The 17,169-nt window shown below is 33.0% G+C and overlaps 2 protein-coding genes across 3 annotated transcripts; one reads left to right on the top strand and one right to left on the bottom strand.

Annotated features, from left to right (window-relative positions):
* Window positions 1-1,281: 1,281 nt before the first annotated feature.
* Window positions 1,282-8,087, bottom strand: LOC123308622 (DNA excision repair protein ERCC-6-like). 2 transcript variants are annotated; one of them, XM_044891370.1, is made up of 10 exons: window positions 7,918-8,087; window positions 7,250-7,713; window positions 6,363-6,774; window positions 6,170-6,297; window positions 4,820-5,175; window positions 4,549-4,722; window positions 3,262-3,417; window positions 2,943-3,176; window positions 1,609-2,641; window positions 1,282-1,514 (listed from the first exon to the last, which is right to left on the bottom strand). In XM_044891370.1, exons 2-10 carry the CDS (start codon window positions 7,707-7,709, stop codon window positions 1,369-1,371), a joined length of 3,099 nt encoding a protein of 1,032 aa, XP_044747305.1. In that variant the 5' UTR covers window positions 7,710-7,713; window positions 7,918-8,087; the 3' UTR covers window positions 1,282-1,368. The 2 variants fall into 2 exon arrangements, with proteins under 2 accessions (XP_044747305.1, XP_044747303.1); XM_044891368.1 differs by lacking the exon at window positions 7,918-8,087 and having other exon boundaries at window positions 7,250-7,881.
* A 225-nt stretch (window positions 8,088-8,312) lies between these two features.
* LOC123308624 (28S ribosomal protein S11, mitochondrial) lies at window positions 8,313-9,282 on the top strand. Its single transcript, XM_044891372.1, has 5 exons — window positions 8,313-8,611; window positions 8,667-8,797; window positions 8,858-8,958; window positions 9,014-9,079; window positions 9,143-9,282. The coding sequence occupies exons 1-5, from the start codon at window positions 8,406-8,408 to the stop codon at window positions 9,248-9,250; spliced, it is 612 nt and encodes a 203-aa protein (XP_044747307.1). The 5' UTR covers window positions 8,313-8,405; the 3' UTR covers window positions 9,251-9,282.
* The last annotated feature ends 7,887 nt before the right edge of the window (window positions 9,283-17,169 follow it).

The raw sequence follows: 17,169 nt of genomic DNA, 5'->3' as shown, positions 1-17,169 counted from the left end.
CGCGGCTTGAGCTTAAAGGTTCCTTTAGTTTAAAGTTTAGTTTTTTTTTAATTGGAGAATTGGACTAAAGGCGAAGCTGTAAAATTTTAGGGATTTTAAGTTAAGATATCCCTTAGATATCCCGCTTAGTATTTCCTAGGGATATCCCAACTGGTTTATTCCTACGATGTACCATCCACGTCTGGCAATGATATTTATTGCATTGCATTTAAATCGAAATAAAACCTTGATTCAATTCTTTGTAAGGTATCGTTGTCCACGCGTTATTTCTTCCGTTTTTTTGCGGTTAAGTTTTGACTTTATTGGTGATGGTGAGGCAAACATAGCGCATATAGTAATAAAAAGCAATAAAGTCAAAACTTAACCGCAAAAAAACGGAAGAAATAACGCGTGGAAAATGATATCTTACAAAGAATCGAATCAAGGTTTTATTTCGACTTGAATGCAATGCAATAAATATCATTGCCCAGACATTATTTATCTTCATGAAGCAAGGATTGTGGAGAGTTCGCTCTGGAGATATAGGACTGATTAGTGATTTCAACTCATGAAAATGTACATATATATGTATATTGTGTTCAGTCAGATTTAGTTTTTAATATCTCATTATAATATATTATTAAGTAATATGTATTTCTTTGAAATCCTTTACGGATGTATGACCATATCGTATATGAGTCCGTATGAGTGCCATCCCGCGGATGGCTACTTGATTACCGTGATAAACGTCCGTTCCTGCAATCTGAAAGTTCGAGCTATAGTTCGAGCAAATGGATAATGGATACCAAAGAGTTAGTTTAGGTCTGTAATCTTTGATAGATACATGCTCATCTCTGCTCTGAGAGATAGGAAAGTGAATTGAGTTGGACCTCATTTCCGGTCAGATGGGGCTAGTGTGTACTTCACTGTACCGACTAATGAAATCGAGCCATCAACTCGCTCTTGTTTCGTCTAGGTGGAAGTTCTGTTGCTCTGACGAGGACACATGATGCCGAAACCATGATTAGCATCCAGTCTTTCAAGGCGAAGTAATGGTTTTTCTGTTAAGAATTTAAGACCATGCTGGTTTTGCTCGTCGATTAAGATCACAACATTTATTGATTTTATATCAGAAGATGTAAAGTATCTGAATTATTATCTTTCATTACTTAGAACTGACTCATTAATTCTTACCAAAGCATCACCAGCGATTTTGGAGTATAGGTAGGTATTTACCCCTACACCATCATTGATGGTGATGAATGAGTGGTTTATTCATTTGTAAGTTTTAAATGAGAAAAATGATAAAAAAAGATTTATTCAAAATATACAAAACTGCATAAATATTTGAGTATATAACAATTGGATCATATTCATTCATCCCTGAGATCACCACCTCCATTTTTCAAGTCTTGATTTGGTAATTGCTTGCATAGCTTTCTGTGCCTTCTCACTAGCAGCTGATGATATTCTTAAATTATTCTGCCTTACACTTCCCTTGATGATTGAGTCATGTTCAAGAGCTCCTGAAACGCCTAAGAGAGAGAGAAAAAATAATTAGCCTTAATCAAATATTTCATGATTACTGGCAATTGAAGGGTCAAAAAATTAATATTTGTATAATTTCACCTTTACTAGAAAACAACTTGCTGAGTATAAAATCATCTTTGTTTGAATCTTGATGAGTATCATTTCTTTTGGATTTCTTTTTCTCTGTTTTTACCAGTCCCTCAACTTTTTCTCCATCAATTTTACCACTTTCATCTATGTACACCTTTTCCTTTTTATCTTTTTTCTTATCTTCCTTGTTTTTATTCTTCAATTTTACCTCGGATTTTTCAGCTTCTTTTTCTTTTAGCTTTTCCTTATTTAGTTTTTCTTCCAATACTTTTACATCGAGTTTTCCTTCCATCAGTTTATTATAGAGCTCAGCTTTAGTTTCAGCTATATCCAAAGCTTTAGAAAAACTGCAAGCTATTTCACGATCATCAACTTTGTTAGAGGTATCTTCAGGTTTTGCCTTAGCCTTTTCACGATTCAAAACCAGAAGTTCCTGAACTGACAACTTTTTTAGTTCTTCCTTCTTTCTGAGCCTTTCCAATCTTTCTTCTTCCAATTGTTTTTGATATGATGTTTTACTGCACTCTGGTTTCTCTTGTGTGATGTTTTTCGCCAGTTGTTGCGCCAATAATTTCATTTTCTCTATCTTTTCTTCAGAAAACACTATTTCATCTCCACTGATGTCTTTCTTTTTGCTTTTCTTTTTTTCTAATAGTTTTTCCTGTATCCTAACTCTTGAATCATGAAATATATTTGTTGTTTCTGGGTTTGAATTATCAGTGGGTTCTTGCAGGGAGAAAAGATCAAAAAGATCAGAGGACTTGAAAGCTCTGTGAGTTTTAGGATCAATCAGAATCTTGTTACTGAGTAGTTGTTTCCATATCTGACGCTGGTACATTTTTTCTTCAATAGTACCAGCTGAGATTAATCTGTATATTGTGACTTGCTTATTTTGACCAATTCTCCAAGCTCTTTCTCTTGCCTGTGTGTCTGTGGCTGGATTCCAATCTGGATCATAAATAATGACTCTATCAGCACCTGTTAAGTTCACACCTAGTCCACCAACTTTTGTTGTTAGGAGGAATACATCAATTGTTTCATCCTAAAGAAAAAATTTTTATTGAGAATATTTTCAATCTAAAGAAAACTACTTTTACATAATCAAGGAACAACTTGTTGGAAACATGGTATAAAAGTTATGAATCAAGTAGAATTGTCATATTCACGAAATTAGTGGAACTCTAAATGTGAAGTGAAAATTTTTTTTTTTGAACAACCATCACCTCAACATAACAGACATATAGACAATGTTAAATTGTATTATAATTATCTCATAATCGGTTATAAAAATGAATTTTCAAATTTATGGTTGTTGGAAATAATTTCCAGTAGAAAAAACTCACTTTATTGAACTTATCTATTAAAGTTTGTCTAGAGCCTATAGATGTTGTACCATCCATCTTCAAATACTGATAATTTTGGTCTTGCAAAAATTTCTCAAAAATCTTTATCATTGCCCTTCCTTGGGAAAATAGCAGAACTCGATGTTTTTGCTTCTTCCATATTTTAAGTAGAGCAGAGACCACAATCATCTTCCCAGATTTTTTGTAATATCCAAACATATTTTCCTCATCAGTCTAAAAACAAATTAGAATATATCCATTATTGAGATAAACAGTTGTAGCTTCCAAAAAAAACCAAGTAAAAAATAATCCCACCAACCTCTTCAGGTATTTCATCATCATCATAGATGAATATATCAGGATGATTGCAGATCTTCCTTAAAGAAGTAATGGCCATTAACATATTAGCTCTTATATAATTATCAGAACTCCATGTTTTTGTCCCTCTGCCCAGAATATTGTTCACATGTTCACTCTGCAAACACATTTCTTCAATCAATATGTATTAACAGCAAAACAATTTGGAAAAACTCGATCTTTTTTTAATAAAATATTTTATCATTCACTCCTAGGTTGCGTTCACAAACTTACTCTGAGAATAGAGTACGAGTATGACAATGCTCAGAGAGAGCATACTACGAGGAAGAAAATGTTTATGAACGCAACAAGTAATAAAAGCTCACTCAGTTTATGAACTCAACTCAACAAAGAAAACTCAAAACGACAATGACAATTTATACTTATTAGTCCAGATAGGAAGTTAAGTAATAGAAAGATTGTGTCTTCCTAGAGTCTATTATCTCTAAGAAGAAACAAACTTTTCCTTGAATGACAACTTTAAATGAGTTATAGAAAAATATCTACAGTAAGATAATGGAAAGCAGTTAATGAAATTTCTACAAATGATTCATATTTAGGAGTAATATATAATATCACACAAATCACCTTTAAACAAACTTTTGAGCTTCACAGCTACCTGGATAGGCAAAATTCATTAATAATAGAGACCAGATTACTTGATCCAAACAAGTATTCAACTCTGCAATAAACAAAAGTATAAAGGCATACAGAAAGATAAAATTAAGAATTAATTAAGCTTCAAATTGAATTTTGCACCCAAATTGAGGATTATTCATTAGTTTGTCTCAAAAGATTTGTACTTTGTAATTGTTTCAAATAAAAACAGTTGACCTGTTTAATTTCATTTTCCAAATATGTATAAAATCATTACTATCTGAAAGAAAGCTACTTCTAATTAGTATTTAAAGAAGGAAGTCTACTAAGACTCAATGAAATATAAGATAAGGTGTAAGCTGTGAATGAATGGAATATATCACAAATAACAATATTTGTGTATGCAATTTTCAAAGCTCATTTTTGAAAATTCTGAATGGAAAATGATTTTTGACTTGTTATTTGTACTGAAGAACCAACTGCTGAAATCACTGACCCAAGAACACATTATACTTCTAGTATACGGAAAAATATTTCCACATCCATTCAACTATGACATAACTGTTGATTAAAAACTAAATATCTTACTTATACTCTGCACTCAATTAAAACAGTAAACCAACAGAGTACTTCAAAAAGATTTTTTTCATACCATCAAATAATCCTTGTAGAGCATCCTCTGGTAATCACTTAATGAACAGAATAAAACTTGTTCACTCTTACTTGGGAGCTCTATATTGTCTTGCACTTCCGCTTTTGTTCTCCTCAATAAAAACGGTGATATCAAATTTTTCAAAGCAGTAGCCACCGACAATGCTGTAGCTTCCTGAAAACATGAACATAACAATTGAGCCAATATTTCTTCAGCAAAAAATGAACATACTTCAATTGCCTATATCTGAATTTAAATTTTCAATATTTACCTGCATAGGAGATGCATTCGCGAAACCACCTTGAATAATTGGATTATTGAAATGTTCCATAAAAGTATTCAGAGCACCCAAGATTCCAGGATTTGTGAAATCGAAAAGACTCCACAATTCCTGCAAGTTATTCTGCATTGGGCTACCACTCAATAAAATCCTATGAGGTGTCCTGATCTGTTTGACAGCTACAGTAACTTTTGCTGTTGCATTTCTAATTTTATGTCCTTCATCTAATATAAGATAATGCCAATGATGATCCAGGAGGTTCCCTTTGTATTTGAGTATTCCAAGATAGGTAGTTACTAATACTCCATTGTCTTCATTTATATCCCTTATCAATACAGCTTTATTCCCTGCGAATTTTATTCAAGCATTGAAATGAATGCATCACAAAAAATCTATATAGTGGAGAAACGCTTTCCCAAAGACACTGTTTTTGATAACGTATTCAAGGAGTTGAGGTTCAAATGGCCACTACTGTAGAAAGGGAATAGCAAAAATTAGTCCAAATTAGGAAGATATACAAGGAGGGGCAATTCAGTTCAAAGCCGAAGAGTGATAACATACAAGTCAAGCTTAATTGACAGAACTTGGTTCATTTGCAGTGGTGTAGCATATACACTGGATAAAATTATAACATATTTATAGATAATATATAAGTCAGTCGAGTCTGTGCTTGAGATTTAAATTACAAATTTATTGCACAGTATTGCCTAATTTCATGATAACTACGCTAATCGGGTTAGTGGCATATGTGGCGATACCGAGGTGACCCGAGTATCACATTTTCTTATTGCGCCTCCTTTCTTCTTGGTCCAAACGACCTGCTCTCGCCTCTTTGCTAAATTATTTGAGTTTGCAACTAGGGGCCTTTTTCACAAATTCTATGAATCATACAAGTATTTTGGAATGTCCCGATTCCCAATTTTCAAAGACATTTTTCAAATTCAAATTGAAGAGACAAGAAAACCTAACTTAACCTAATCTAACAAAATAATACGTTTTAGAATTTTCATAGAATGACCAAAGCCATCTATAGAGAGACTTTAATCTCTATAGAGATTTGATGTGGTCAATAAGGTAACATGAGGCCAAAGGCTTGTGTTGTAAATTACCTCATATTCATTGCCGAACCTTAACAAAACCATAACCTATCCCGATTTGCTAAGAATAGCTGTAACAAAACTATTACCTAACCTTATCATAATAAACATTATCCAGAATATACTGACAATTCGAACATTAAAATCACAGTATTTTGAAACCAATGGTTTCCAGAAATTGAGTGGTCAAATTTAACTTATATCTATGATCTTTCATTACTGACATTATTAAGAAATAAATTACCTTGAAATCTGCCAGACTGGTGGAGAACAGCCACTCTGAATTCAGGCGCCCACTCATGAAAATGCTGGACCCACTGATGTATCACAGTAGCTGGGCAAACAATTATGGTTGGTCCTTTACCGACAAAGCTATAGAATAGGTGTCAATAAATAACGAATCATGACAAACCTGCATAATAAGTTTCTGAACTTACTTTCCAAATGGGGTATGAATACGACTATAATCTAGGGCATATAAGAAAGAAATAATTTGTACAGTTTTTCCTAAGCCCATTTCATCACCAAGCAATCCGCCTGATGATTTCTGATGCAATGACCATAACCATTTCACACCTTTCTGTTGATACTTATATAACTTGTTCCAATACTTTGCAGGAACTTTCAATACACCGTCAATTTTTTTATCACTGACAGTGTTTTCTGATGAGGAGGCATTATCTTCCTCGTCTCTCTTTTCTAACTGCTTATAATAATGATCTAATCTAAAGTTATAATCATCAATTAATCCATCATCTTTTAATTTTTCCAAATCCTTGAATTTGTTATTTGTACTGCGTTTCACAGATATATGGGCACTCAAATTGCCTTCGTAGTCATAATCTGAATCTGAAATGAAAAAATTAACTGTAGATAATATATAACGATATTGAGAAACTATTCGAAGAAGTTTATCTATTGCCACCCACGATTGGGGTATGGTTCTGGCAGCAATAGAAAGAATATTTATAGAAAATTCATCAAGTAAAATGGAGGATATGTAGCATACTCTCACTTAGATCAAGTTAATTAATTGATTAGAGGCATATTGTAAGTATTCTTCAGACCATTGTGTTGAGGTATTTATTTTTTGTTCATATTGGAATTTTATTGCATCAATATCTCTTTGACATTGCTTTGATTTATTTAGCATCACAATGTTCATTTGTTCTAAAAAAATAGTTTCTGTTGAATAATAAGAAAATGTATGAATTTTATAGCTCTGGTGAATTGATTCTAAATGGCATATTATGAGAAAACTAATCTTATTCATAAGTTGAACTAAACATAAATTACTTTTCCAAGTAGTACTATAATTTATTACCTTCTTCTGATGGAATATATTCACTACATGAGCTATCATCATCTTTTGAATTGGGGGCATGTTTATCTTCCACTTTTAGGATCTTTTTCTTTCGTTTACTATCTGGGCCACTAACATTTTTTCTTTTCAATATTACATAATCTTTATTCTGATCTTTATCTTCAGGGACAACTTGTTTGGGTTTCTCACTTATTTTTTTCTGGATTTGAAGTTTTCTTAACTCTTCCTGTTTTCGAATGTAATTTTCAAGAATAATAAGTTCCTTAGATTTTGGTTCTTCATCTTCAATCTGGTCTTTATTTTCATTTTCTTGTTTTGCAGCAGTTTCCTTAGCAAATTCTCTGAGTTCATTCAAAGCTTGATTTTCTAATGACTCTTGAGTAGCACTCCAAACATTAATACCTTCTGAATTAAGCAAAGCTTCATTATCTTTTATATGTTCCCCAAGTTCTGAAGCCATATTTCTGAAACCCCAGAACTTCTCTGTTCACTCTTTTGTAGAAGACAAGAAAGTAATAATGAAAAAAGGAATTAAAACGTTTAAAAGCAACTTGATAGTATATAAGACAAGAATAAAAATTCATTTAAGTATAACAATCTTTGCTTTAACTTGAAATTAATTTCGCGAATTACACCAGGCCAGGGAGCAAGTAAATATATGTATTCACCGAGAAAATGCATTTGACTTTAATTTCCCATGGATCTGACACTTCTGGTAGTGATAGATAAATAGAAATATTCAACAATACAGGGAAAAATATCCATTTAATTTATTTTTATATTATTTTCAATATTTTCTTATTTCAGAATTTCAACATAACCTATCAGACAGAAGAGCATAGAAACTGTAATAAGATTTTGTGGATGTTCACGACTTCAATATGATGTTTTATGAATAGTTAGAACTTCAAATAAATGTTTACAAGAAGATATATCTTCTTGAGTTGATTATTTAAAAAAAATCCAGTAACGTAATGGGGTTTTATGTATTTGTGACAACGTTTTTCTTGAATCTACGAACTATGGTCTATGTTCTTATTCTCTGATATGATCACAGAAACAATAATATATAACCTAAATTGTTAGAGCAATTTTTTTGATCCCTGCAATTTTTTGCTTGTCTTTATTAAACAAAATTTGAATTACTATCACAGCTATGGCTTTGAGACAGATACTCTATAATTGTAATAGAATGCTGGGTGGCTTAGACTCAACGTTCTTCATACAATCGAAACTAATACACTGCACCTGTAACAATTTGAGAGATGTCGTGGATAGGAAAGAAATGCTTCGTTCATTACCAAAAATTGATGAAGGTACATCTGGTGAGAAGGCTGAAGAAATGGACATTCTACTGAAAGAGTTAGTGGAACCCCCTATTATTGATTCGAATATAACGAGAGCCTATTTATTGCAGCAAGCAGAGTATGTTTCCTACCAAGGATACTCCTAATCAATTATTCAATGGAATAAGATTTAGAGATTTACCAATATTCAATATCAAATCTTCTCCGAATAATACTATAATATCTCTAACTAATAGTAAAGGTCAGCAGTCTCATATATGTGGATAATAATTATTTTGGGGATTTGTATGTTTATTTGTAGGGGATCCTCAAATGCTGAGAAGCTGTGGTATTGAAGGTTTCAAGAATACAAGAAAAGGGACAAATATAGCTGCACAAGCTACAGCCATCACCATTGGAACAGTAGGTAATTTTAGGTGATATTAGAATATTTATTAATCATTCATCATTGTTCTAGAAAGCATATAACAAAGGGATTAAAACAGTGAGAGTCCGAGTTAGAGGTGTTGGTCCAGGTAGAATGGTAAGAACTTGAATTTCTCATCTTGAGAGGATACAATTTAAAGCCATTCATAAATTTTTCCAGTCCTCCATCAAAGGTCTTCAAATGGCAGGTTTACAAATTGTTTCAATAACTGATAATACACCTGTTTCCTGGAATCCACCGAGGCCCAGAAAACAACGCAAATTGTAATCGATTTTAATATGAATAAACAGTAATTTTTAGTAATTGCATTGTGAATACCGTAACCTAGCCCATTCCGAAATCTAAAATCGGTAGTTTGTTATACACGTCTATGATCAAGGTCAATCAACTGTCTGTCAACTGCCAACCTTTAAATTTAAGTGTCAACACTGTCAACTTGACAGTCGGACACCTGATTATTGGTTAGTCGGTGGTTTACGAAAATATAGTTTATTTTGAATTAAATTTTTGTACTTGTTTTGTGATAAGGTGCGTGTTATAGAAATTTTCAATAAACTATTGGTCCACCATAATGTCAATGATGTGGAGTTCACGATATGTAAGTGGTCTTATTACTAATTTGTCATACTAATAAGACTTCAGTTGTTAATCGTTTATGTTCTTATCATTTGTTCCTATGATTCCCACTGAATTTCAAGAACCCTGAAACAATTGCTAATCATTATTCTCTTCAATCTATTGAGACTTTCAATAGGCTATGTACATTCATAATATAGGTATAGCTGAGGCATATTCCAAGCATAAAGCATACTATCTAGATTCTAGAATCAATTTTAGTCCACAATTTGAATTAAATTTATTGATATCTGAAGCTTTTGAGCCTGGAGTTCAGACCTTATATAGATTCTACATAAAGTGGCAATTTTGAGGTATATGCTGGAATATGAATAGGAACCTTTTATGCATGCCTCAAGCATAAATTATTGTGAAATTTAAAATATGTACCTGCTATACTCCTAGGTCTCCCAGATTATTCAATAATAACATAAATAAACTCGTTAATAATCGTTGTGTTTTTTCTTTAATTCTGAGCAAACTAATAAATTGAGAGTCTTTTATAATTGTGGTTTCACATTAATGATGTACTCTTCCCTGTTATTGTGCGAAATGTGCAATGATGATTGGGATTGAATTTAAATATTCGATCACTTTAAATGAATCTGAATATGTTACCCACTATCCTTTAGAAAAATTCCATAAAATTGATTCACGTTATGCCTACTTTTAAAACAAGATATAGGTAGGTATGTACTAGATATTAAGACTAAAAATCAATTCACGAACTCAATTATTCTGCTTCATAAATAGGTAGGTACTTATAGGGTTAAGTATTGTAGACGTATAGGTACTTACCAAAGATTTTGCGTATAGGTACTTACCGAAGATTTTGCGTCTTTTGTTTCATTCATATTTTCTTTACCTCCCAATTCATTTTTTACACTGAAAAACTTACAAATATTCATGGGATATGCTAGGTATTATTTCTTCAGAGACTCTCGTTTAGCTAACTATGAGTATATGAATTGTATGTCTTGCCTCACTCAGATTTTCTCTAAAATAATCAACTTCAAAAAAGAACACGCACCTATATATATGATTCCAACTTCAGCTCGCTCACTTTTTTATTTTGGAATAACGAATTTACTGTAAGTGCCACCCTCACAACCGATATACCATTCTTTTGTACTTCTATGAAGTGGCGATACTGAATAGGTCAAGTAATGGCTGAAAAGGGGCTTTCCTTTTTTTCTAGAAAGATGAATTTCATTGGACTATACAACGTAAGAATATGATTTCGACTATTTGACTTCGACTGCGAACTTACAATGATTTATAACGACTATATAACAAGTGCTACAGACTGTTAATTTCAAAGATTGGCCTTTTTTACAGAAGGTTAAGTCGTCGAAATGATCGAATTTTCGAATGTGACCTATAATCGCTCCTGTATAAAATATGGCGGAGTTCTCATTCCCACCAGTTCAATTCGGTTTCATTAAATTTCATATAGATAAAAGACTGAAAAAGAGTCATTGTTTATAATGGTTCAGTACCGAGTTCGGGATTATCACAGGATTTGAATCCTGCGATACATGGGTGATCTTCAATTAATGAATATATCCTGCTCTGCTTCAATTTTGGGATATAATGACGATAATTGACAATTTTGAATTATTCGAGCCTGGATGAAGAGGAGAACAATCTTCGAAAGTTTGGCTTACCTGAAGGATCAAAGTCTCGATCAAAGTTCTAAGAAAAATCCGGTTGCCCAGAACACCAACAATCCATATCCTTCTTGAGGACACTTTTTTGACGCTCGTTACAATAATGGTCATGCCTACAGTGTGAGTCTTTGACTCGTAGAAATATTTTATCAGGAGATTCTTGAGCTCAAAAGAAACACTTTTTTCTGATACCTTTTCTTCCGATACGGCCCTGCTTAAAAGATATAGCCATTTTAAGTTTTTATAATGAGCTATGTGGCACCCCTGGAAAAACGAAATTATCTTCAGAATAACTAGCTACATCTGTGACACTACACATCTGTGACACTACACATCTGTGAATCTTTTAAAAAGAGTTGCCGTCGGTCAAAGTATGTACCCAATTTTTCGAATTTCACAGATATTCTTTTTTGGGAACGATCAAGTTAATCAAAAAAGCCGCATTATATTAGAAAATATGAAGAACTTTTATTTTACAAAATATTCAAATATTCATTAGATAGCGTTCAATTTAGTTTCAAGGGTTGGGTTCTTTGATTTTTTTGTATTTTTATGGGAGGACGTAATGGCCATAATGAGAAAATTGGAAGACGTGGGTGATATCTTGTGTTCGAAAAAGATTCATCAAATAAATGAAAAACTGTATTCCGAAATTCATTTCATTCGATGAAACCGTATGTGAGATTTAGAACTAAAAATAACATTTTTTATGGTTTTTCAACAGCCTGTATCCTTTAAACCGAGCCGATTCATAAGAAATGGTAAAGGAAAAAAGTGTTTTTCTTTGACCTCAAGAAACTACTGTTGGTATATACCATATACCTAGCGTGTCCAGTTTAGTTTCATAATAAATTTCCTTAAAGCTTCCTTTATGTTGTAATTTTTATTTTTTAGGGTTAAAGGAAGCTTCAAAATTGTAGGGACTTTAAGTTTACTTATGAAACTAGAATTTAGTTTTAGTATATTCAGCCCAGTCGTATTAGACAATATTCAGGACAACAAAACAAAAGCTAATACCAATTTAAAGCTTATTATTTTTCATTCCGAGGTGAAACCCTAATATCACTGGGCTAATTATAATATTTTAGCGATCGATGAAGTAAGTTTCAGTTGAACAGTGCCATAGTTTTGAACAGTTTTGTGCTCAGTCCGATACGTAAGTCAGATAAAAACGCCTTATATCAATTTTTATAATAATTCTTTTGTAAATGGTCCTTGTTTAAAATAACTACTAAAAAAATTCAATGGCCTATAGAGATCAGCGTAGAAAACGTTATCCTACTGATGAAAAGCAACAACGTAATGATAACATTATGTAATGATGCCCCCCATTATGGCAGGTAAGTTACGAAATGTAATGGTGTTCCACTGTTCCACCCTTCGACTAGAAGATTCCTCTGATTTTTGTATAATAATTAACAATATGTTAATGTTGAGGTTTGAGTTTCAGACTTTAATTAAAATTAAAAGTTTAAAATTAATGGACTATTCGTCAAGTGAATTATGCAGGGCGTCCGAGAATGGATTGATATGCCCAAAAACGACTTAATAGAGTTATATTGGGCTTTCTGAATAAAATACAAAAAATATATATATTTTACGAGTGAAATAACAATTTTTACAACACATTGCGTTACGTTCTTGTACATCATGCACTCGATCTTGCACGTTTCCACATAAATCGAACGGTTTCGGTTTATAATATTCTACATGGAATATATACATATACTTATATAGCTGTTGTTATTTTTTTGGAAAAAAATCTTCAAAATGAAGGCCAGTTTCTGTGTCAGTCTCCGAAAATATCGATGCAGTTTATGACATGATTTTATCAGACCGTCTAATGGACAATGGAATGGCGACATTTCGGTTCTCCAAGACCTAAGAAGTTTCGTTTCCAAAAACCTGCTGAAAAAGTTCCTGCTTCAGTTTTTTGGGCTTGCCATGGAGTAATCATGGCATATAAGTGTAGAACAATTACCGGACATTACTGACCACACTACGGGAAAAAACTAAAGAGAAAAGACGCGGAAAGCTATCCAAAGGTGTTTTATTTTTGCAGGACAACGCCCCTGCACACAAATCTCAGGTTGCCATGTAACAAATTCGTGACTTACGGCCGGTTTCATAATCAAACCTAATGTCCCTTTAATTCTAAAGCTTCCTTCAACCCTACTAAAAATGACAGTAAAGGAAGCTTTAAGCTTAAAGTGACTTTAAATTTGATTCTGAAACCGGCCGTTAGGGTTTGAATTACTAGAATAGATTTGGCTCCATCCGACTATCATCTTCTTCCTCAACTGAAAAAAGTTTGAAAGGTCGTAAATGTTCTTCCAACGAGGGGGTAATAAAAGCTGTGGAGGTCTGGTTTGCAGAGAAAGAAGAAACATTTTTTTGAAAGGTCTAGAGACGGTGCAGGTTCGCTGTATTTATTGTATCCAAAAGAGGAGAATATGTTGAGAAATAAAATATTTTGACATTGAAATTTAGTTTGGTTCTATAGTAGACTAACGTCCGGTTTCATAATCAAATTTAAAGTCACTTTAAGCTTAAAGCTTCCTTTACTGTCATTTTTAGTAGGGTTAAAGGAAGCTTTAAAGTTAAAGCGGCTTTAGGTTTGATTATGAAACCGGCCGTAAAAAATTTTTAATATATCCACGTCTCTTCAATCGTTGAAAGCTTTAGTGAGAGTACATTTCCAAAAAATTTTTGTTGAGGTGCCTTTCCTGGCCAAAACTGAATTGTCGGATTCAATAACATAAACTAAAACTTTTTTGTTCCTTGAATAACCTTCGTATCGCACTTTGGTGCAGAGAAAAAAAAATTGAATTCATGGTTCTTTTTAATAAAAATGAAAAATTACTTCTTTTATTATTTTGTTTTTCAAGGTATCCAAATTTTTTTTTACTCCTTATCATATAGGGTGTTAAAAATGTAAGAATTAAAATGTACAACCTAGTCCACCCCTGGTGAACTAAACAAGCTAATTTAAATTTAAGGGCAGTATTTAAAGAGGTCCTTACTACTGTTTATCGTATCACATATTCATTAAATTATATAAAGTGGTTTAAAATTTATTCCAGTAAAATGGATTTCCAGTGGCGTCATTTAGGAGGCCGTATCTCCGTAGGGGTATCGCTAGGAAAAAAAATGATAGGAACTTGTCATCTTATTTTTTATGTTTTATCCGAATCCGAGAGATTTCCCATATTTTCCCGGACACCATGTAGACGCATAATCAACAGTTATTATTTGGATTATATTCCCCAAAAAAAATTAAGCAGGAATTATTGTCCCATAGTTTGACTGTTTAATGTAGACACGGTAGACACGTAGGCACCGCATTCCCTTCATACTTGTGAACGGTATTCGCCTTTCAGATCGTGTACCAAAGAATTCATCGGAAGCGAAATCATACGAATTAATAAATATTTCCTAGCAGGTGTGTGTGTGTGCGTATTGTCCTGTAGAATGTAATTTCCTGTCGTGAACCGAGTATGTGACCGAATGTTATCATGGGCGTAGGATATTGCAAGGTGGGTTTCCTGAATAACTCGAGTCTCTAAACTTTTTGAGCCTAAAGACCCCCTAAGAGAAATAACTGACATTATCTAAATTTGCAACTAACCAGAATATTATTCCCCCACTAGGTTCTATCCATACATATTCAAACTTCATAGTTGTGAGTCCAAAAGAAATACGTATATGGTGGGTTGATGCGAACACCTGATCGCCATCTGGCTATTAGATTGGTATCTACCCTACACCGAAGTTCGAACGTCGCCGAACGCACATGTCAATGAAAATTCGGATAAGCTGGATTCCTTTTGAATGGTATAACAAAATCCATCCGAACGCTTTCCAGCGGTACGATGGTGTCAGAACCATTGAACCATTAATACAGTATTAACGTATTAATAGATACGTAAATTAGCATGTTTGATACAGATTGTCAATTAGGGTGCAATACTATTTTAAAATGGTAATATTACAATTTATAAACATCTTCATATTTAAAGAGTAGCTCCGGTTAAAATTCAAGTCAAAAACTCAATTCCATTTTCTGCTATATCCTTCCATTTTTGGTGAAAATCTTTACAATGGTTTCTCGTCGAAAAACATTCTAATCTTTTATTTAACATGTACATACGTATTGTGTAGTGTATTATTTTATATTGGAATTGTTTTATTTTGACTGTTCGGAGAATACTGAAATCCACCTGTATCCAATAATAAGGATGAATACATACATAACATATATATTCGAATAATATGTAGATTTTGGGCGCATTCTTCAAATTGTTCAATATCTTATAAAATAAAAGTTATGTATTCATCCTGATTATTGTATACATATAGTGGTCCTTCGGGCCGGATCTTTATGTATCTGTTACGGCTAAAGATAGGTGTGAACATAAACTTAAGATTAGCCGGCTAAACTTAGGTTTAGCTTCGGGTATTGGCTAATGTTAGTTTCTTCTATCTTTAGCCGGCTAAACTTAAGTGTAACCACATCTCATCGGCTTAAAATGTACAGGCTTAAAATGTACAGGCTTGAGCCGCTTGAGGGGCGCAAATTTTCGGCAATTATAAGAATGTAAAGAAATAGAAATACGAGTATAATCAAACTCTTATGCAATGCAATTTTTGTATGAATTTCACATATTTTAATAGCAGAAAAGCATTCTGTTAAGCAGTTGAGAAATTGGAGAATGAACATATATTTGTTTCAACTGTGTCTCAACGAATTCTTATTGACGAATCCAAAAATCTAAAAGCTTGATGACAAATTTCGCTCTTTTGAGTGTGAGGGAAAACTGTAGTGTTAATGATTATTTTTCATCTTGTTATTATTCATAATTTGAGGGGAATTGAATGATCAAAAGGAGAGAATGAAGACGAGAATGATGCCGCGAACTTCTTCATCAAAATACCAAAGGTCAAATTCTAGAAAAATATCAGTAGAAGTACCCAATCTTGTTTGTAGTTAACCGAACTATTTCTCTGATAAGCTTTACAATGAATGCACTTGTATCCCCCGGGATGATTCATCAAGGGTGGCGTATTTTGGAACCCGTATGTTCAATGACTCGAGAAGAAATTTTCAACAAAATCAGCTAGAGAAAGTATTTTCAACTATGTTCATGTTCATAGTTTTTTTTTGTCTTTTCTTGCGAAAGAATTGGTTCGAAAGAAATTGCAACTTTCGAAATATAGTTCCTATTTCGTAATTTTTCCATAAGCTCAATTTTTGAATGGTTGGGAAAATATAATTTTCTTAATAGGAAGAATTTTCTATTTCTAATATCTCATTTCCTTGCGGGGTCATATTATGGTTTTTCACAAATTGGGCTTGATTTGAAGAGCATTAATCTCATAAACAGATGAAAATAACTGTTTAAATGTTGAATTGAAAATCCTTGGGCGTTATGTAATACAATCCCAATACATTCGATGCTCTTTTGCATATTTCAATTCTAAAAATTAAAACAAAAAAGTGGCCGTGTGCGTTCGTCCTCTCCCATCCGACCATTCATGAGACATCATCACCTCTCCGCGTGTCCATCGAATACATTTTTAGCCGTTCCGTTTTGGGTAATGTGCACATTAGCCGGCTAAAGAGGAAATGCACTGACGCAGATGAATATTTTATCGAACTTTAGCCGATCCTCGAATATAAACCTAAGTTTAGCCGGCTAATCTTAAGTTTATGCTCACACCTATCTTTAGCCGTAACATATCCAATAATCAGGATGAATACATAACTTTTATTCTATAAGATTACATGAATTACAGAAGGTCCAAATTAGAATTAGCTTTTTGACACTCGATCTTATGACAATTGCTATTCAAAAGATGCGTCCCTAGATCCTTTTTTCTTCACTCATAGCACTTAGTTCC

This window comes from Coccinella septempunctata, chromosome 2, assembly GCF_907165205.1.
Source record: "Coccinella septempunctata chromosome 2, icCocSept1.1, whole genome shotgun sequence".
Classification (NCBI taxonomy): domain Eukaryota; kingdom Metazoa; phylum Arthropoda; class Insecta; order Coleoptera; family Coccinellidae; genus Coccinella; species Coccinella septempunctata.
This window is presented reverse-complemented; position numbering and strand designations above follow the sequence as displayed.

Excerpts from the sequence above, each read along its gene's own strand:
- LOC123308622 (XM_044891370.1), bottom strand. The coding sequence starts at position 7,709 with ATGGCTTCAGAACTTGGGGAACATATAAAAGATAATGAAGCTTTGCTT. Across the intron at positions 6,298-6,362 it reads ATTCATACCCCATTTGGAAA|CTTTGTCGGTAAAGGACCAA; the intron begins GTAAGTTCAGAA and ends CCTATTCTATAG. Across the intron at positions 5,176-6,169 it reads CCAGTCTGGCAGATTTCAAG|GGAATAAAGCTGTATTGATA; the intron begins GTAATTTATTTC and ends TAAAATTCGCAG.
- LOC123308624 (XM_044891372.1), top strand. The coding sequence starts at position 8,406 with ATGGCTTTGAGACAGATACTCTATAATTGTAATAGAATGCTGGGTGGC. Across the intron at positions 8,798-8,857 it reads ATCTCTAACTAATAGTAAAG|GGGATCCTCAAATGCTGAGA; the intron begins GTCAGCAGTCTC and ends GTTTATTTGTAG. Across the intron at positions 8,959-9,013 it reads CAGCCATCACCATTGGAACA|AAAGCATATAACAAAGGGAT; the intron begins GTAGGTAATTTT and ends TCATTGTTCTAG.